Here is a 22,549-nt window from a genome sequence, read left to right as displayed (position 1 = left end):
GGCAGATCTAGCCATACCTGGGTTTGGCCACAATAGGAACACTTAATCTGTCACTCTGCTAGTTGTTCCTTAGCCACCCTAACCCCCTGGCTCTTGTCCTCACCTAAGGAACTTCCCGTATGGATTGTGACATTGAGAAGGTAATATAAATAACTGTGTCACATATTGAAATACTTTTTTAGTTCTGGATCAGTATCTAAACTAATCACACATGGGTGTCAAAATTGAATAAAACAGCATGAAATGTCATGTATTAACTTCATTTACAAATATGCCCAACCAATTTACTGTATATTAAATTATTATTGGACATGTTTTGGGGCCAAACATGTTGCAATATCAGACCAATTGCTCACTTTCACTGCTGCAGTGTTTGTGACGAAATATTTTTTGCTTTGTGTTTAGTCTGTCTCCCTAGGTTCTAATTATCTGTTAAATATTTTAAATCTTTTTCAGGTTACATGGCTGGGATTAAATGCATATTTATTTATTGACACCTTTATCTGGTATGAGACGGCAGATTCCTACCTCTATACTCGAATAATATTGGGTGTAAGTATAAATCACTTTGTATGCGCTGAATGTTTCATAACATATGTCAGATTTTTTCTTTTAATTATACATATTATTATGATTTATGAGAAGTAGAAATAAGTATGCTTCTTTAGGGTAAATTTACTAAGCTCTGTGTGTACACGAAATTGCATTTGCGTGTGTGTTTTGCAAGTTTTACAAACACAGAGATTTACTAAAGACATACACAAGTGTGAATTCTTGACTCTATCTCCGCAAAACTTGAATGAACTAACAAATAGAAAAAAATACACCATCAGCCAAACTCGCAAGTACTTTCAACAGACAAGACTACAACATGGGAATTTACCAAGAATCTTGATTACAATCACAGGTGTAAATTAAGCAGACTTGGGCCAAAATAGATTTTTTCAATAAAGCCCTCCTGAGCAGCATGTTCTGCACAAACATACACAGAGCAGTGTGATCCATTTATGTTTCCACCTATTTTAAGCATAGAAAGTGTTCCAATTAAAAAAAAAACTGGTGTGGTGTACCCCTTTCCCAAGGATACCCAGCAACAGGCTCCCAGCAAGAGTCGGTGCTGGTTCACAAAATACAGAGAATGAAACAACATAGGGGTAGCCTGTATTTCATGAACCAGCACCAGGCTCTTGGCCCTGGTGCTGGTTATGAAAATATGGGAAAAATATGCTGAGGGGGTCACACCATATTTTTACAACCAGGCTCCACTAGCTGGGGTGTAATGCCGCAGCCAGAGGACAACTACATGGGGTCCCCCAGCCAAAGCATTCTCACCTCACACTAGTAATCCCAGACCGGGGATCTCAGTGGAGGTGTGGTATCCCCCCAGTAAATGGGTCCCAACTTTCATGGGTACCCCAGACCCCTGCTGAAGTCTGAGGATATGCTCTGTACCCCTGGCCAGTGGGTGTGAATTTCATGGGATTAATAATTTGTATAAACTAATATTGTCATGTACAGGGAGACAATAGGTCCAAGGAAGCTTCCCCCTGTATGCCAGTATTTGTGGAACTACAAGTGCCAGCATGTGGGGCATGCTCATAGTCCCCCTGTAAAATACATTTTAAAATAAACACTGTACACACATACTGTTGAAAGTAAAATGTAATTACATACACTCACACTATACTGACCATGTCCTGCTGTTCAGCCTTCTTGTCCAGAAGAATCCTGCAGTTTTGAAAAAAAAGAAACAACTGACCCCACTGCACAGATTGGTCCTCTTCTTTAGTAGCATCCAGACCAATAAACATAAACTGAAAAATCCAGAGCCATACCGGACTGAAGAGCTATATGTGTATACACATATAACTCTTTCCCCCAAGTTACAGGACACACGAGGGTTCCTGCACTTGTAGGGCCACCAGCCAATCAAAGGTCACTACTATAGTCAGTATATTATGCTGATTGACTGTGAGTGGCCTGGATGTTGATTGACAGCCAGGCCACTCATAGCCAATCAGTGTCTGCTTACTATGGTAGCATAATACTTATAGTAACATAATAAATGAGACTATGTAGTAATTATATGGGGCCAAGTGTAATATTCAGAATCTGATAATCAATCCCATATGTACAGCATTTCTTTGTGTCCAATCTAATATACACAGTTTTGGTTGAGACCCAGTGTAATATGTAGAAACATTCCTTATGGTCAGTGTAATATTTAAAGCATTCATCCCCTCTCTTTCTCTCCATGCAATGTAGTGGACTGTTTTGCTTGTTTTCTGATGACGGTATGTCAACACATAGGGCCAAATGTAATAGGTGGTCAGTTTTAGTAACAGTACAAACTCGCACTTTCTCGCACTTTTAAAAAGTGCAAGTTTGTACTGAAACTCACAAATTCAATAGCCTGCGAACTTTTCAGCTCGAGGCTACTACATATGCGAGTTTAGGACTATGTAAACTGACACCTTTTAATGCGAGTAGCATTAAAAGGTGTGAGTTTTAGAGAAGTCATCACAGATCAGTGAGATCCGTGATGGCTTCTGTCTGTATTTTATAATACAAATGACGTGCACCCCCTCCCCAAAATCCTTACCAGCCCCGGGCTTTATAAAGCCTGTCCCGGTTCAAAAAATATATGGGCCAAAATGTGTAGGGGGCCCCTGTATATTAAGATCCAGCACAGGGCTTTGCAGAGCCAGTACTGGTTTTGTAAAATCAGGGGACAAAACAAGTAGGGGTCCCCTGAAAAGTCCAAAACCAGCACCGAGCTCTTTCTAGTGGGGGGATAATGCCACAGCCAGGGAAAACCTTTCATCAGTTTCCCCAGCCAAATCATTATCCCTGACCGCTAGTAAGCCCAGGCTGGGAATCCCTGGGGAGTTTTTCCCCGGCACCCTAGGGTGGTGAGTGACGGGTTGATAGTGTTCGTGTTTTGTGTAAATTAAAGGGTTACATATTCTCTTTAGTTGTAGAACCACACGTACCAGCAAGCCTCCCCCACATGCTGGTATTTGGATAACCACAAATACCAGCATACGGGGCATTACAGGCCCGCTGGCACTTGTAGTTCCACAACTAATGAAATATGTAAAAAAAACAAACACACACCGTGAAAGTAAAATTGTAATAAAACATACCTGCACACTCACACATACTTACCTAGTATCAACAGTAATCCATAGGGGAACCTGAAATAAAAATCCATACTCACCTCTCCTATGCATAATTCATGTCCGCTTTGTTCCCTATAGGCATCCAAAGTGTTAAAATAACAAACCGGGAAAAACCGTACCATTCTGGGCTAAGCAAAGTTATGTGTGTGTACACATACCTTTGCTCCACGTAAATGACCAGGGCACATGTGTGCCCCGTCATTGAAAGGGCCACCAGCCAATCAGCTGGCATCTCTGTTGGAGCAGATCTCTGATTGGCTGAATGCGGTCAGCATGTGTTCCCCATAGACATCAATGGTGAGAATTCGCATTGTATCAATGATGTAACCACAATATGAAACTCAATTAAACTTGTGGTTACGATGTAGCAGGACCCAGCATAGACTACTATGGTGAATTCTCACCATTGATGTCTATGGGAAACACAGGCTGACCGCATTCTGCCAATCAGAGAGCTGCTCTGACGGAGATGCCTGCTGATTGGCTGGCAGCCCCTTCAATGACGGGGTGCACGTGTGCCACAGTCTTTTACGCGGAGCAAAGGTATGTGTACACACACATACATTTGCTCAGTCCGGTAAGGTATGGTTTCTTCCTGGTTTGTTATTTTAACCCTTTGGATGCCTACAGGGAATGAAGCGGAAGTGAACTACGCATAGGAGAGGTGAGTATGGTTTTTATTTCAGGTACCCCTATGAATTACTTTGGATACTAGGTGAGTATGTGTGAGTGTGAGTGTGCAGGTATGTTTTATTAAAATTTGACTTTCACGGTGTGTGTTTGTTTTTTTACGTATTTCTTTAGTTGTGGAACTACAAGTGCCAGCGGACCCATAATGCCCCGCATGCTGGTATTTGTGCTCATCAAATACCAGCATGTGGGGATGGCTTGCTGGTACTTGTGGTTCTACAACTAGAGAGAATATTTAACCCTTTACTTTACACAAAGCACGAACACTATCAACCCAGCACCCTCTGCCCTGGGGTGCCTGGGATAGCTGGGGTGCCCTGGAGAGGGGGACCCCTTTACTGGGAGAGTTCCCAACTCCCCAGTGATCCCTAGCCTGGGCTGACTAGCAGTCAAGGGTAATGCTTTGGCTGGAGAATTCGGTGAAAGGTTTTCCCTGGCTGTGGCATTATACCCCTGCTAGAAAGAGTTTGGTGCTGGTTTTGGAATATTCAGGGGACCCCTACTCATTTTGTCCCCTGATTTTCCAGAACCAGGACCAGCTCAACAAGCCCTGTGCTGGTTCTTAATATACAGGGGCCCCTTACGCATTTTGGCCCTGTATTTTTTAGAACCAGGACAGGCTTTATAAAGATCGGGGCTGGTAAGGCTTTTGGGGAGGGGGTGCACATAATTTATTTATAATTTAATACCATTTACATAAGTACACACAGCAACATGAACGTATCTCATGGATATGTGCATGTTTCTGTGTTAATCTGATCTGCTCAGGATATACTCGCTAGCCTGAAGCAGGTCTATTATTTGGGGACTTTTTTTTGTGAGTCTAAAACAGACACCATATTACATTGGGCGAGTTGATTGTTTTCAATGTGAAAACATCTGGATGCAAGTTTGAGAATGGAGATTTTTAGTAACTAAGAAAAATGCAAGTTCTATTGAACTGACACCCTATTACATTGGAGAGTTGTGAAAAATTGCGAGTTTAGCACAAAACTCGCAATTTTCCAAAACTGACATCCTATTACATTTGGCCCATAGTATTCTTAGTTCTCAGATGAGCCTTCTACTTCACAAATTCCTAGCTCCTGTAAATAGTGTGAGTCAATGGTGGCTCCTACACTCTTTGATGAGGGGGCTGCCGCCCCCGAAAACAACAGGCCAGGTCACTTACTACCGGCTCCTGCCTCCTTGCCTTGTCCCAGCACCTGCACAATCGATCTGTCAGGCACCAGGACCGGCGCATGCGCACTAGCGGCGGGGTGCTACGCATGTGCATCGTCTGCAGCCCCTAAGAGCTGGTTTGGGCTGGCAGAAAGGAAGAGTAGCAGCTTCCTCCTGGAAGCTGCTCTCTGCTAATAGCAGCCCAGACTAGCATTCCAAGGGGGAGGAGACACCTCCCATTGAGGCTGCCTGTTATATGTGACTGGCAGGTGGCACTTCCAATAGGAATCCACTGCCAGTCACAGTGTAGCCAGTGCAGTCACGGACTGCACTGACTACACTGAGGTGGTGAACTTTGCTAAGGGGGGCTGCAGCCTCAAAGCCCCAAGGCAAAATCCACCACTGGTGTAATTTTATCTTCAGTAGTAGGGGATCTAAGAGCAGATGACTAGCTACTAGGAATGGTGCTTAATTTACCTGCAGGTTACATGTGCATGAGATCCATTCAGTGGGTTTCCTTTGCAGGGTTCAACAATGTACTGTATGAACAATACAAGTGAAACTGACATAATAATTTCACTATTAATTCCCTACACCATTTCAGGTTTTACTATTGTAAGCTTGTGGGACATCACATTTTGAACTAATTATTTGGGCTGCACTATATTTTTGTTGCTATCAAAAAGTACATAAAGGTTAGAGTAGGAATGAGTCCATTGAGTTGCATGATTGCCATATACTAATGTAGTAAAGAAGCAAAACATTGCTCAATCATTTTTTATCAATACACAAATACCATGACGCATTCTTCTTCCAAAATGTTGTAGTCAGTCAATAACAGCATCATGATTTGTTTGTACAGACAAATCTAACATAAAACAAGTACCAACAGCTAGTGTGTGTGTTTGTATAATTCACAGGATAAGCAATACAAATGTTTTAAGTATTTCTGTATGTAACATTGTCATAAGTTCTAGGCCTATTTCAATAACAGAGACTTTGGTGGAGTGATAGTGTCAAGGATATTTTAAAGGTGCGTATCCACTACACGAGAGTGGAACTACTGTATGATTACAACATTGTAATTGTTCATCATCCTGTGCAGTGGATAATATGCCCACACTGAACGATATGTCATTCAGTGCAGGCACCCTCCCTCATCACCCGAATATGCACAACCTGACGATCTCATCAGGTTGGCCTGCATGTTCAGGTGGTGACAAATGCAGACAATGACCAGCATAATTATTGCATGATTAATGAGCGATAGAGCGATTACAATGTCATAATCATTCAATCACTCATTTTTCTTGTGTAGTGAATACATGCCTTTAGATTGGGAAACAGCCCAAATAACATCCACCCACCTGTATTCCTGTAGTCAGAAACAGATTGTTTGTAAAAGGGGCTGGCAAAGGCTGACATCTCTTGTGGAAAATAATGTCGTCAACTATCAGCTAAGCACATTAATGGACATCAAGATATGAGAACATTGGAAAAGTTGTGGCTATGCTAATAAATACCAAGAATAGTCTGAGGAGCATGGCAGTATATATGGCGTAATATGACTTTGGAGAATTTATTAATCTTATTACTAACTTTTATTTATAGGAAGCCACATGGTTGCAAAGTGCCATAGAGTGATAACAAGATTATATAAATTCACCAAAATACATACAAATGTAATAGGGTACAAATTTGGTAAAAATGCGAGTTTAACGCTAAACTCACATTTTTTACTCACTCGCAAATGTAATGTGCGATCATAGTAAAACTCACATTTTTGGGGTTTTACTGTTACTTACAAAAAAGCATCTCACATTCAGATGTTTTCCCATTCTCTAGATAGAACTCGGACTATGTAATAGAGTGCAAGGGCTTCACTCGCAAATATTACTGCATGAGGAATTGCGAAAACAATAGCTAGATTATCCTGAGCAGGTCAGAGCAACACAGAAACATGCACTATCCATGAGAGAAAAAGATACCCAGGCACTTATTAGAGTGGAAAATTCCCTGTAATCTCAAATGACTGAATGAGGTAGTCAGCCTCATAAGAAAAAAACTGTGTAGAAAAGCAGTCGCAGAGGTTAAAGGGTATAGAACTCAAGCCAATCACAAGATTGTGGATATTACATATCATTTATTAGTTATAAAAGGCAAATAGATCACACATGTAATCTTGTATCATCCACAATATTAGACCAATGAATAGTTAAACATACAACAATGTTAAAACAACTGCAGTGATAATCTCAGGAGGAGATTCAAGTGATAAATCTTTCCTTGAAAAAATGTTAAGATCTCATAATGCAGGCTCCTGAATAGAGGAAATTAATAGAACAGGTAATCCCAATAGTGTTACCTGCGGGCTCCGGTCTTTTGCAGTGTATGGTGAAGAAGGGTATAAACACCCTAGTTCCAGACTGGTACTGCACTCAACCCGGCCAGCGGGGAGCGACGTAGAAGGAGATGACTGATTGCCGATATTAAATGGCTGCAATGTGGGGATAATGCCTCCATGCCGTCCGGTTTGCTCCAGCAGTGTATATGGATGGTCAGGTGTAGGAGGATTCCCCAGAGCATACTCAACACTCCTGGCTTGTGAAGCAGCTGCCGTCAGGTGTGTAGCAAGGTCCGTCCTTCCAACTCCCACACAGTTGAACTTGCTGTGCAGGCGGGGGTGTGGCGGCCGTCACCTGAAGGATTCTTTCAGCGGGTGCAGTGCAGGAGCCGTTGTCAGGTTCAAATGGATATCACATTTTTTTCCTATACCATTATTAAACTACTATATGTCTGTTGAAAAGACTTAAAAGTAAGATACACGTGCATTTATCTAGACCCATACATAAGCACAACCGACTTGCAAAATCAAATGTTGCAACCTTCCTTATTATGCTTTTTTATTTAGTTTGATCTATATTTTACATTTATTGCTTGTCATCCTGCATTTTTAAAGGTGCTTTTTTTAAATTTATTAATTAATAAAATAATTTTTTGTATATATGCGTATGGGGTCTCTGACCTTTAACCAAAAGAAGGAATATGTGTTTGTACTTATATATGTTTGCAGATCGTACATCTAAATCACACATATAAAACAAGAGTATCCATTAACCTAAACATAGAAAAAGTGAGTGAGTGACTGTAACTAGTTACTCAATTCGATACTTGGGGGGTCATGACTTCGCTAAAGATACTAAATATACAAACGTATAAACATATATATAAGTATCTGCATTCTGATAATGAATGGACAATTATAAAGAGAGAGAAGGGTATCTTCTTAGTAATACCATAATGAATTACATATGTAAAGGACATTAGGAATAAATGTAAAAGTAGACACTAAACAATGAAAAATAAAAATAATCCCGTTACTCTCAAAGAGGTCACCTCACCCCCATGTTGTTCTACAAAATGACTAGAAACACTATGTATGAGATTCTTTTTCAAGATGTTTCTCCTATGTTCTAAAAATCTTTCCCGTAGGCACCTTATTGTTCTTCCCACATATTTAGTATTCTCACAACTACATGTGAGTAAATATATTACATATTTGGTGATACAATTAATAAACTGATCTTAAAACTTTTAACTTGTCCCTCAATGAACATTGTTTTCTTAAGGCCCCCATACATCAGAGATGGATTGCAGCAATCGTGCAATTTGCAATCGATTGTGTCTAAAAATCTGCAATGTATGGGCTTCACAGATCGCAGATTGCAACCAGAAAGTGATTGGAATTGTTTAATCAGATTGTCCAACATGTTGGATTTCACAGTTCGATTGGGGCTGTAAATTGCTAGTGTATGGACATGATCAGCAGATTTGCAGACCGTTTCTTACAAAATGATGAGCCTTTCAAGATTGCCAGATCTGTGTTTCCTGCAAACGATCTGCAAATAACTGAAAAAAATCTGTAGTGTATGGGCGCAGATTACTCGATTGGGAAATCCTAAAATCGGGCAATAAATCTTCAAATTGTTCAATTGTGGTTTTCAGATTGCTGATGTATGGGGGCCTTTACTTGTATCAGCTTGTCTCCTCTTGATTCTCTCATCAAAATCAGAAAAACAACTCATGCCAGCTGCCATAGGGATGAATAAATAGTATAGAATAAACAGAAAAGGGCCAGGTGCTAATTAGAGTGGAAAAATCCCTGTAATCTCAAATGACTGAATGAGGCAGTCAGCCTCATAAGAAAAGAACTGAGTATAAAAGCAGTCGCAGAGGTTAAAGGGTATATAACTCAAGCCAATCACCAGATTGTGGATATTACATATCATTTATTAGAGTAGGGACAATGTTAATTTCCTGGATCTCACTTTACAAGTAATTAACAATAAAATTATTACTACAAACTACTGTAAAGAAGTATATTCCAATAATTATTTGCATTTTCGGAGTTGTCATTACCTTCCGTGGAAAACAAACATACCAAAGGGACAACTCATGCGGATTAGACGTAATTGTTCTAACCTTACAGATTACACCAACAGGCTGCAGCTCTATGTAAGAGCTTTCAAAAGAGAGGCTATCCTCTACAATTGCTAGTGAAAACATATGAGGAAGTGGCCTGTATGGATCTTGCAACCAAAGAATAGAGATACCGATACTACAGATAAGAAAAGGAATTTAGCATTTATTTCCACTTACAACAAATCTGGTAATATTGACCAAATCATTAAGAAAAACTATCACATGCTAAAATATGATTTAGTACTGAAACAGATTCTACCAGATAAACCTATGGTAGTACATAGAAAGAACAAGTCGCTTCTAAACATACTGACCCCAAGTGCCTTAAAAACTGAAACAAAAGTTCCTTTAAAAACTGGAATAGATTGGTTAGCAATAAAACCAGCAGGCTTCCACGAATGTGGGATGCATAAATGCATCACTTGCCAGCATGCAAATAAGAAAACGTTCATTGAGGGACAAGATAAAAGTTTTAAGATCAAACAGTTTATTAATTGTAACACCAAATACGTAATATATTTACTCACATGTAGTTGTGAGAATACTAAATATGTGGGGAGAACAATAAGGTGCCTACGGGAAAGATTTTTAGAACATAGGAGAAACATCTTGAAAAAGAATCTCCTACATAGTGTTTCTAGGCATTTTGTAGAACAACATGAGGGTCAGGTGTCCTCTTTGAGAGTAACGGGATAAGAGACAATCCTGTCTACACTCAGAAAAGGGGATCGCTTTAGACATTTATGCAAACAGGAAATCTATTGGATCTTTAATATGAACAGTCTGTTCCCAGACGGTTTAAACAAACAGATTTTAACACTGTCTTTTGACGTGCCTGGATCATGTAGTTTAGACACACCTATTTTATTTTTATTTAATTTATTTATTAATTATTATTCTTTATCCATTGTATTAATACACACTTGTTTTTGTACATACTGTATATATTTTTTTCCATTTTTTTTATTCTCATCATTACCATTATCAATATTATTATTATCATTCTTACCATTCAATCGATATTTATGTTTATATCAATTTATTATTAATAATATCATTTATTATTATTATTATTATTATTATTATTATTATTATCATTCTTTCTTATTTATATATTATTTATTTTTATTTTTCATTGTTTAGTGTCTACTTTTACATTTATTCCTAATGTCCTTTACATATGTAATTCATTATGGTATTACTAAGAAGATACCCTTCTCTCTCTTTATAATGGTCCATTCATTATCAGAATGCAGATACTTATATATATGTTTATACGTTTGTATATTTAGTATCTTTAGCGAAGTCATGACCCCCCAAGTATCGAATTGAGTAACTAGTTACAGTCACTCACTCACTTTTTCTGTGTTTAGGTTAATGGATACTTTTGTTTTATATGTGTGATTTAGATGTACGATCTGCAAACATATATAAGCACAAACACATATTCCTTCTTTTGGTTAAAGGTCAGAGACCCCATACGCATATATACAAAAAATTATTTTATTAATTAATAAATTTAAAGAAAGCACCTTTAAAAATACAGGATGGCAAGCAATAAATGTAAAATATAGAACAAACTAAATAAAAAAGCATAATAAGGAAGGTTGCAACATTTGATTTTGCAAGTCGGTTGTGCTTATGTATGGGTCTATATAAATGCACATGTGTATCTGTGTATCTTACTTTTAAGTCTTTTCAATAGACATATAGTAGTTTAATAATGTTATAGGAAAAAAGTGTGATTTCCAGGATTAATAATGTGATACCAATTCCTTTTGGAATGATATTTAGATACATTTTAGATTAATGGATATGCTCTCTCCCTCTGATATCTCTCACCGATATATATGTACATTTTTTAAAGTAGAAAAAAGTGCTCAAGCCAATTGCTTAAGTGATTAAAGCTGTATTGAATCAGGCCAAATATGAATACTATTTAAAGACTGGTAACTGATCACATTGTATCGGCCTTGACAAAGACGCCCATGTGACGTCAAAACGCGTAGGTAATCGTCTGCAATTCCAGGATCTCTGGCATGGCTCACTTGTACCATTTGCCTGCTCTGTTCAGCTCATTTGAACCCGACGACGGCTCCTGCACTGCACCCGCTGAAAAAATCCTTCAGGTGACGGCCGCCACACTCCTGCCTGCACAGCAAGATCAGCTGAATGGGAGTTGGAAGGATGGACCTTGCTACACACCTGACGGCAGCTGCTTCACAAGAGAGATGTGTAGAGTACGCTCTGGGAAATCCTCCTACACCTGAGATCCATATACACTGCTGGAGCAAACCGGACGGCACGGAGGCATTATCCCCACATTGCAGCAATTTAATATCAGCAATCAGTCATCTCCCTCTAAGTCACTCCCCGCTGGCCGGGTTGAGTGCAGTACCAGTCTGGTACTAAGGTGTTTATACCCTTCTTCATCATACACTGCAAAAGACTGGAGCCCACAGGTAACACTATTGGGATTACCTGTTCTATTAATTTCCTCTATTCAGTAGCCTACATTATGAGATCTTAACATTTATACTTATTATTTCATTTTTTCAAGGAAACATTTATCACTTGAATCTCCTCCTGAGATTATTACTGCAGTTGTTTTAATATTGTTGTATGTTTAACTATTCATTGGTCTAATATTGTGGATGATGCAAGATTACATGTGTGATCTATTTGCCTTTTATAACTAATAAATGATATGTAATGACCACAATCTGGTGATTGGCTTGAGTTATATACCCTTTAACCTCTGTGACTGCTTTTATACACATATCCATGAGATATGTGTATTTTTCTGTGTGTACATATGAAAATACTTAAAAAAAATGTGCACCCCCTCCCCTGAAGCATAACCAGCCCCTAGCTGGTAGGGGGCCTGTGTATTTTAAGAAGCAGTACAGGGCTACTTAAAGCCTATCCTGGTTCTAAAAATACATGGGTCAAAATTTGTAGCGGTGGTTGTATTTTAAGTACCAGCACAGGGCTTTTCTGATCCAGTCCTGGTTGTGGAAATACAGGGGACAAAATGAGTAAGGGTCCCCTCTAATTTCCAAAACCAGCACCAAACCTTTTTCTAGCAGTGGGTAATGCCACAGCCAGGAAAACCCTTTCACCGCCCGCTGGTACCTGTAGTTCTACTGCAAAAGAAATATTAAAAAAAACAAGACACACACATCATGACAGTAGAATTTTATGGTATGCAGCCGGGATGCCGATGGTCTGAATGCCAACCATCTTCATCCCGAATGTCTAATCCCAGCAAGGGTCTAATGACAGGTGTCAAAATCCTGATGCCTGTCATTTTACCTACGCTGGGATCCCGACACCCGGCATCCCGATCGAAGGTAAGCCAGGCACCAGACGTGTACAGCCACAGAGGGGAGGGTTAGGTTAGGGGCGCCTGGGGGAAACTTTGGGTTAGGCACCCCCAGGGGGCTAGGGTTAGGCCCCCCTGGGAGACTTAGGGTTAGGCTGCAGGGAAGGGGAGGTTAGGTTTAGGCACTTAGAGGGGAGTTATGGTTAGGAACTTGGGGGGGAGGTTAGGGTTAGGCACCCCTAAGGAAGGGTTAGGGTTAGGGGGAGAAAGGTTAGCAAAAATACCTTAATTAATGATTGGGATTTTCACCCATGTCGGGCTGCTGCTGTTGGGATTTGAACCACCGGCCATGTGACCGGTGGTAAATAATACTGATTCCCAATTTTATACATACAGGCACACACACATTCATACTCACTATCACACATGCTCACCTAGTATCCCTGTAGCCAAAAGCCTTCCATTTTTCCAAGTAGCATCCACGGGTACTTGAAAAAAAATCCATACTCACCTCTCCTAAGTGTTGACCATGTCCATTTCGGTCAATGTAGGCATCCAGGGGGTTAAAAAGAACAAACCAAAAAATCCTGATACAATGCTGGACTGAATAAAGGGTATGTTTACAGATACCCTTCCTCCACACGAATGAGGTGTACCCAGTCATTGCAGGAGCCACCAGCCAGTCAGTGAGTGCCTCCATCAGAGCTGCCCTCTGATTGGCTATCCTCAGTCACCCTGTCTCCTCCATAGACTTTGATGGTGTGAAATCTCCATTGAAGTCTATGGTGGGAACTGCTACATTGTATCCAATGATGTAACCGCAAAGTTCCCTTCAAGTTTCTTTTGCAGTAGAACTACAGGTACCAGCAGGCCCATAATGCCCATGTGCTGGTGCTTGTGGTTCTCCAAGTACCAACATGTGGGGAGGCTTGCAGGAACCTGTAGGTCTATTGCAAAAGACAATATTTACACTATCTATCTTTTACATGACACATTTACTCTATCAATCTGGCACCCACCGTCCAGGGGTGCTGGGGATAGCCCTGGGGTATCATCCCATGTCTGGGGTGCCCTGGAGAAGGGGTAGCCCATGTATTGGCCTCTGCTGACTTGCAGTCAGGTGTAATGCTTTGGCCGGGGGACCCCTTCTCATTTTGGCCCCCATATTTAAAAATAAAAAAGACTGGTTCACTGAGCCCTTAACTGGTTGTACAAAATACAGGAGACCCCTACATCTTTTGTCCCCCTTTATTGGGGTGGGTCCCCACCACCCCAGGGATCCCAAGGTGTGGACTGACTAGCAGTCAGGGGTATTGCTTTGGCCAGTTAACCTGGTGAAAGGGTTTTCCTGGCTGGGGAGGGGGTGCACATCATTTAAAAAAAAAAAACACACAGACAGAAGCCTTCGCGAATTTCATGGATCTGTGAAGTCTTCTGTATAACTCATACCTTTTAATGTTAGTCACATTAAAAAGTGAGAGGTTAGATAGCCAAATACTCTCACAGATTTGCATAGTGTAGTAGCCTTGAGATCAAAAGTTCACAGGATATTACATTTGCAAGTCCCAGCACCAACTCTCAACTTCAAAAATGCAAGAAGGTACAAGTTGGATTTAAACTAAAACTCGAACCATATTACATTTGACCCATTGAGTTTGAACAACATTGAGAGGTGAAGGAGAAGTTGATAGAAAGACAGTAAGAGACACAAGAGAAGGTGAAGGGAGATAGGTCAAGAGAGGAGTGGTAAATTTGGGTGTCATCAGCATTTAGGTGGTACTGGAGCACAAAATAGCTAATGAAATCTTCAAACTGAGGAGGTGTAAAAAGAGAAGTCAAGGTGGCCTAGAACAGACTCTGAGGAACACAGAGAGATGGGGAAAGGGGAGCTGGAGTCAGAGGCAGTTAGGAGGACAACAATCATTAAAGGTTAGTGTCATGACAGCCAAAGGACTGGTGTGTCTGCAGGAGGATAGGATGGTCCTCAGTATCAAATGCTACAGATAAGTGCAAGAGGATAAAAAGAGAGAATTGACCCTTGGATTTTGACCTTTGTGATGGCTATTTCTGTGGAGTGGAGGGAGAAAAAAAAAAGAAATGAGTGGGTCTAGAAGAGAGTGGAAAAGGAGGAAAGTGGTGGGGCTGCTAAAGACAAGCCTCTCAAGGATCTTGGAAGCCAAGTTTTTTGATAATGGGAGGGACAAAAGCATGTTTGAAGGAGTATTAGCTGGTACCGGATGAAAGAGATAGATTAAAAAGTGGGTGAAGCTGTCAGGAGAGAGAGTGAATAATTTGAGGTTATAAGGTCAAGAGACAAGCAGAGAAAAAATAAATATGGAAATTAATTCATGTCCAGTGGCAGGGAAGTAGGATTACAGGATGGATATGCAGTTGTGGCTAAGAGAAGGTAGGACTGGAGGAGACAGACAAGAAGACAATGTTGTGGCAGATATTATTAATGTTGTGTGTAGAATATGTGACCTAGTGAAGGGCACTGAGGAAAGAAGATAAAGGAGGAAGGGAGGGGCAGTTGAGGGTGTTAAAGGTTAAAAATAAAATTATGGAATTTGAAATGCATGAATACGCCAGGAGAAAGTGACTTCCTCCAGTGACACTCAGCAGTGTAAGAACATTTTTGGAGGTAGTAGGTGAGTTTGAAGAGCCAAGGATGAGGCATGGAGTGACAGTTGGGACAGCAGAGTCCAAGGAAGAGGTAAGGGTGAAGTTGTAAAGGGATAGAGCATAGTCATAGCATTTTAGTGTATATATGAGGGAGAGTAGTCTACTGATGAGGAAAACAGGGCTTGGGAAGAGGGGAAAGGGAAGTCAGCTATTAGAGAAGATGAGATTAAGAGAGTGACCACTGCAGTGGGAGTGGGAGGTGGTCCAGTGTAGTAGATCAAAAGAGGAGGAGACAGAACAGAGTACTGTATTTAGAAGGGGAAGAGGAGAGAATAGAGAGAGTCAGGTGCAAGTCCTTGTGCAAATGATGTCAGCAAACTGCACATATGCCATAGAAAGTAATAGCTGACTGCAGATGCACTGCGCCATGTATACGCACATGGACAGAGATTGCAAGTGCAAATGCATTGATTGGTCTGTTGACAGACCACTTTTTCCACAAAATGGAATTTCTGAGTGATAACTTGACGAGACCATGCATTTGCAGAGAACTGATCCAGCTCATTGGACTGTTGTGGGCATGTAAGACAACTTCTGCGCTTATTTGCAGAATGTGTATAGAGATGGGAAACCTGTTCCAGACAAATCTTTTGCACCAAGCCATAAGTACTGCAAGTCTTGAAACTAATGATGACAGCTGCAGCTGTGGATGCAAAAACAGTGGGAAAGCCAGCCTTCCGCCTATACACTTGCTTTTAATCTGCATGGAAGGATGAATACTCACATTAGCATAAGGTAGAAAACAAGTTCCCACAGCTGTATGGAAACGTGTCCACAGATGTATGCAACTCAGAATTAGCCACAGGGGGAGCAAGGGGAAGGCAGTAATAAAATTAAGTATTGTAAGTATGGTAAAGTGTGCATGAACAATTGAAGTGAGGACAGGGAATAAAATGGGATATTAATGTATATGGAGGAGGTTAGATGCATTGGGTGGTATGGCATGGGTGGAAGAGGAGAGTTGAGGGTGAGCAGTATGTGGTGTCACAGTAACAATCATGGTAACATGAGGGTAACTATGTAAGTGGCAGGGAGTAGAGAGGTTTATGGAGAAGGCTATAACAATAGGAAAGGGGATAGTGGAGTTAAAGGCACCAAATAAGATCTGGTGAAGAGCAAGTAGAAACAATTTCAAATCATCCAGGAATCAATAGTAGGTCAAGATCAATGTAGACAACAGAACTAGTAGTGGCAGGGGAGGAGGATGAGTTGCAGGTTACTGGATTGAGTATGGATACTAGACATCAGTGGAGGATTATTGTGATGATGGAAGTTGAGGAGGTCCATGGACAAAGTAGAAGAACACCAGGAGAGCTAAGATGATACTGCAGCATTGTATACAAATAGCAGCCCAGAGCAGAGTTCAGATATCTTGAGCCAGGAACAATATTGTTGGACCAGCATCCCAACTAATACAGGCTGTTCTTAAGCACTGAAATTACTTATTGTTAGGTATATGAACCTAATATAATGGCCAATCAGTGATTATATGTTTTTCTAAATGAGTTTGTCTTGAACTTTTCTCTACAGTCTACTTTAGCATGGGCAAGAGCTTCTGCAATGTGTCTGAACTTCAACTGCATGCTGATTCTGGTGCCAGTATGTCGAAATTTTGTTTCTCTACTCAGAGGGACAAGTGTAGTAAGTATAAAAGTAGTTGTGACTTCCTCTTTCTTTATAGCAATATAGATACCAGGATCAATAATTGTGTGCTTGTTTTCACTTAGTGTTGCAGAGGAGATCTAAGAAGACTACTTGACAAAAACATTACATTTCACAGGCTTATTGGCTATATGATCACACTTCATGCAGGTATTTTTTTATATATTAAGCAGCAAATTAGTATGCCTGCACATGTATGGGCCGAAGGCATGTTGCTTCAACTACTCACTGGAAGTTCTACACTGCTAGTGAGATTGATAAGAAAATTACCTTAGGGGTAAGAGGAGCCCCAGATTGATAATAAGAAAAAATACATTCCAAATGGCAGTGATATTAGCAAATAAGGAATGTTATTTTTTTGGGGTCACTATGTTGAAACAGTTGTCTAGACACCATACAGCATAAAATATTAGATTTTTCTTTCAAAAATGTCCACCAGGCATAGCCACAATACTATGGCATGGCCATGATCTCCATCCCACTGGTTTAATGCAGCTGTAATTTTTTATATCCATAGCCACCTTTTTTATTGCCATATCCAATGTGGTCTCAACATACATAAAGGACCTGATTCAGAGACGGATGCTAATACGATCACAGCTGTGGTTTAGTACGCAATGCAGCTGCGAAAATATGCTAATGTTAGAAAAGATCACCCGAGCTTAAAGTTGCCCACTGCTGCCTTCTTACCTGTGTGCGACGACACATACCTGCGTAAATATTGGTAACATTGATGCACATTGGCAGCCAGCTTGCAGGTCTGCCCTGCCGAAGCCTGGGGATCTCTTCTGACATACTGAGCTGCATATGCAATCGCAGTGGCTAATTTATGCACGCTCATGTAACGTAGTTCAAATGGACAGAAACATCTGTGTTATACAAATCATCCACCATTGCCACTTCCAAACGATGACAACCTGTCACGCACTCTGCAATGGATTCCTCTGTGCATCCGTAATCACAGTCTGATCGCTGCATATGCACTGTGAAGCTTATACGCATGTGCGATGACAATCGCCGTTGCATACATCTCTGAATAAAGCCCTTAGAACCAACAATTTGCAGAAAATTATAATTTCTCCATTCCATATACAGTGATTTTAACATACATTTAGAGCCCCACAGTACTGTAATGTGTAGAAATAAAATAAACAAAATAAATAATGAAATTGTAAAAATCCAAGTTACAATTGGGTATTGTAAGGGACAGTATCTAATTTCTGATAGCAAGTGGCAAAATTGTGCTGTGGACATTTCAACATTGTAGAGGAAGGAGGAGATAAGTAAGGGTAAGTGACAGCCCTAGGTTTTGCAGGACCCTAGGCAAAAGGTTCCCAATCTCGATCCTCAAGGCACCCAAACAATCCAGGTTTTAAGGATATCCATGCTTGACCACAGGTAACTTAGGCCCTCATTCAGAGCCACTCGCTAGCGGCAGTACGCTCGTTCCGAGCGATGTTCGCACATCTGCGCATGCGTACGGTTTTTAGTACGCATGCGCGAACCAGTCAGTGCGGCCGAAAATCGTTGGTACGCAATATAGCGAGGGCCTGCTATTTTGAGTGACAGAATGAGGCATATGTGGGTGGTAACAGGGGAAGGTGCTTGAAAACGGGGAGTGGAGATCCGAACGCAGGCGTGCTTAAAGGTCAAAACAGACGTTTTATGGGTGTGCATAATTAATACAGCAGCGTCATTGACCACGTCACTTGGTTTTTTTTAACTCAGAACTGCTCGCAAAATAGCGGTTGAAAACACCAACCACAAGAATAGCGAGCAGTTCATACGCTGTACGATGTACTCGATTAATCTAATAAATAGCGGACATGACGTATGGTGCGTGCGGCCAGGGGGCGTTTTTATCAAAAAAACGAGGGTATGTTTTGCTCGCTCGTTCAGACTTAGAGGTGGGAACAGACTGCAATTTGCGAACGGATCATTTGAATAGCCACCCCTTGTTTTTGAACGAACGACCACAAATAGCGAACGGCTCTGAATCAGGCCCTTAATTAGTACCTCAGTCAATTTAATTCAACCAGCTGTGGGGTGCCTTGAGGACAACATTTGGGAACCTTTTCCCTAGACCAAAAATTAAAAGGGGCTCCATAAAAAAAGTCACATTAAAATACTAATTTACTGTTCCTCCCTTGAAGCTCATTCTGATATACTCCCATGGAGCTTAGTTGTTATCATTACATCCAAAATGATCTCAGCATACATATTAAGCTCACTACAATGTATAGAAAATGCTAATTTCTAATTTCTATATCCAATATAATCTCAACATAATGTGGCAATATCATGCTAGGTGGTGATGGTGAACCATATATTCTGTGTGGGGCTGGATAGATCTGCCTAAACAGGTTAGAAAAAACAAAGTTTTACTACACCTAGAAGCTGCTCAGTGGATTTAGGGCCTAATTCAGACCCGCTCACGAGTGCTGAGTGCTCGCAAGCGGGTCGATGGTGCCCTAATGCGCATGCACACGACGGAGGGAGCACCGTCGTGCACATGCGCGGGACCCGCATAGCGACAGCCAAGTTGTCGCTATGGGTCTCGCACCAAAGGGGGCGTGCTGTTGATGGTGACTGACAACATGCCCCCTTTGGTGGGCATGCCGGGGGCGTGGCTGCCCAGATGGAGGCGTTCCCATGGGAACGCCTTCCGTCTGGGTCCGGCCCCACTGACATCACTAGTGATGTCAGTGGGAGTGCTTTTGGCTCTGATAGAGCCAAAAGCACTCCAGGGCTTGCGGCAGCGAGACACTACCGCAGGGTCTCGCCGCAAGCCCGATGGTCGCGATGGTCTTGACCATCGCGACCATCATTTTGGTCACCCACAGATATGCGAGCGGCCGGGAGGTCGCTCCATTTTTAGGTAGGAGGACCATGATTCAGAGCGAGTGCTCTGGTCAGAGTGTCCGCCTCTGAATCAGGCCCTCAGTCCTGGGAGGACTGGGTCAGACCAGTCAGGCTGCCATAGGAGAAACAAAGTGGGACAGTGGCAACTACAGAGCCCAGTGTGCCTGGAGGCCAGGCTTGGCCAGTGTCCAGACCTGCAGTCAGTAAGGGAGAACCACAAATCACTGGGGCTGTTTGTGTGATTTTGTGGAGGTCAGGCCATGAGGCCAGGCTCCAGATCTGGCAGCCATGCAGGGAGGACCACAAGAGATACTTTTCTTGAAGGTTAGGAGAACGTGTTTATACCTGTAAGAGACAGGACTTGGACTACAAGAGACAAATGGGTCTTTTATTAAAGCCTTGGATGGAGATAAAGTGAATGGAGATACGGTACCAGCCAATCAGCTCCTAACTGCCATGTAAAAAGCTGTGTTTGAAAAATTACATGAGCTGGTTGGGTGGTACATTATCTCCATCCACCTTATCTTCATCCAAGGCTTAGTAAATAGACCATTACATTTGTAGACTAGCTGCCCGTTATAGTCAGGGTTCAAGCAGTGAGGTAGTGCCCTGCATGTGGGGCTAGCTTGTTTATTATTTTGTTCCTAAATGCTGACAGTAAGCATCATTTCTTTTCATATTAACCTATAAAGCTGCATGTGGATCTTTACTATGCAACTACATCACAATATATATTGAAACCCCCATAATGTGTAGAAAATGAATTGCTTTGTGGTCACTTTTCTAAACACTCACTTTTTCAGTCTCTCAGGCCCTCATTCAGAGGCGCTCGCAAGAAGCGAGTGCTCATTCTGAATGAGAGCACCCACTTCCTTTTTTTAGTGCGGCCTCCTGGTCACTAGCTAAGCTGTGGGTTACCACCCACAGCTTAGTGACTGAACAGGTTGATGGTCGCGATGGTGAACACCATCGCGACCATCGGAGCGTGCGACGAGGTTAGGTCTCAGCAACCACAAGCCCCAGGGAGCTTCCTGCTCTGATTGAGCAGGAAACTCCCCACTGACATCTCTGATGATGTCAGTGTGGCCGCCCACAAAACAGTAGGCATTCCTTAAGGAATGCCTTTGGAAACCATCCCCCCAGCCTGACTACAAAACGGGGCGAGCTGTCGATCAACATCGATAGCCGCCCCTTTTGCAGAGAGCTCCGGAGCGAGAGAGTTTCTTGCACATGCACAGTGCAGCCGCTGCGTGTGCACAGGGCTAACCATCGACCCATTTGCAAGCGCATCAGCATTTGCGACCGGGTTTGAATGAGACCCTCAGTGTGTATTCCACTACAGATGTCATGCTACTGGGTTATACCCCTTTTACACTAAAGTTCCAGGTCTGACCCGGAAAAACATGGTTCCAAACTGGGTCAGACCCCCTTCAGACCATGGCGCCGTTCACACTGCACTCGGGTGCAGTGCAACTGTTTTGCCTCCACTTGGAGATAGCATCAAGTTTTCAACAGTAAAAGAAGCATCTGGGCCTGATTCAGTATGGATCGCTATTGTGATCACAATAACGATTACGCATACAGTCTCACTGCGAATATATACTAATGATTGCAAACGCAATGCCATATGCAGCCTAACATAAGGACGCCCCCTTCATCTTACACACATCCGTAATTCTTAGCAAGACTGTGAAACCATCGGTAACATTGAGTACCATCGGAGCATCACACACACTTGCACCTTGACCTTTCTCAGGAATTGCTAACCTCATTGCACATATTGAAAGCCCAAGCCTCTGCAACAGCATTCAAAGGAACTGGAAAGCCTGCATTTTGCCAACCATTCCATCCATCATCCCCCAAAGTGGTACTTCCTGTCAATCACTCTGCGAATAAATGTGTTATTAGTTACATTCATATTATTACTTACCTCCATTTATCTTTTGTTATTCAATTAACAAATTTCCTACTCATATTAACTGGTCTTATTGGTATGATGTGTCTCACAAACTCCAACTACAGATGAGCAGTTATGACATAAAAAATCCAAGTGGTTACAGTTGGGTATTGTGTGTCTGTGTCAGGTTTCTGGTAGAAACTGGCAGGGTGGTGTGAGCATTTGACTATGTGCATTGAAGTGCCCTAAAGTGGCTACAATTGGGTATTGTAGTATGAGGGGCTATGCCAGATCTCTGAGAACAATTGACAAACAAGTGTATGCCCACACATTAAGGGCCTGATTCAGAGGTGGATACAGTGTCAATGACACATACAAGTGGCCAATGTTTTAAGTTTGCTCAAGCATCTGAGCCACATGCATCCCGATAGTTGCCACTGGGGAATGCAGAATAAATTTAGATGCAGGAAGATGCAATTTCAGTGTGCATTCCTGGTAGCTAACAAGGGTGGTGGCTAGATCAACGAACGCATCTTTTGCGGCATGTCACGATCAGCGAATGCATCTTTTGCTTCAGTTGAGTGATAATGCAATGTTCGATGGTGC

The 22,549-nt window shown here is 41.7% G+C and overlaps 1 protein-coding gene across 2 annotated transcripts in view; it reads left to right on the top strand.

The window, feature by feature from the left end:
• Positions 1–462: 462 nt before the first annotated feature.
• NOX3 (NADPH oxidase 3) overlaps positions 463–22,549 on the top strand; it is a 113,137-nt gene continuing 91,050 nt past the window's right edge. The window contains exons 1-3 of one of the 2 annotated variants that reach the window (XM_088448941.1): positions 463–552; positions 17,053–17,163; positions 17,250–17,334. In XM_088448941.1, the coding sequence (XP_088305067.1) occupies positions 17,083–17,163; positions 17,250–17,334 (166 nt within the window). In that variant the 5' untranslated portion in view covers positions 463–552; positions 17,053–17,082. Of the gene's footprint in view, positions 553–17,052; positions 17,164–17,249; positions 17,335–22,549 lie in introns of those variants that run through there. The other variant, XM_088448942.1, reaches the window with a different exon arrangement.

This window comes from Taudactylus pleione, unplaced genomic scaffold (assembly GCF_031769625.1).
Source record: "Taudactylus pleione unplaced genomic scaffold, aTauple2 ptg000473l, whole genome shotgun sequence".
In the NCBI taxonomy this organism is placed as follows: domain Eukaryota; kingdom Metazoa; phylum Chordata; class Amphibia; order Anura; family Myobatrachidae; genus Taudactylus; species Taudactylus pleione.
Note: the sequence above shows the minus strand (reverse complement) of the source record. Positions and strands in the feature narration are given on the sequence as shown.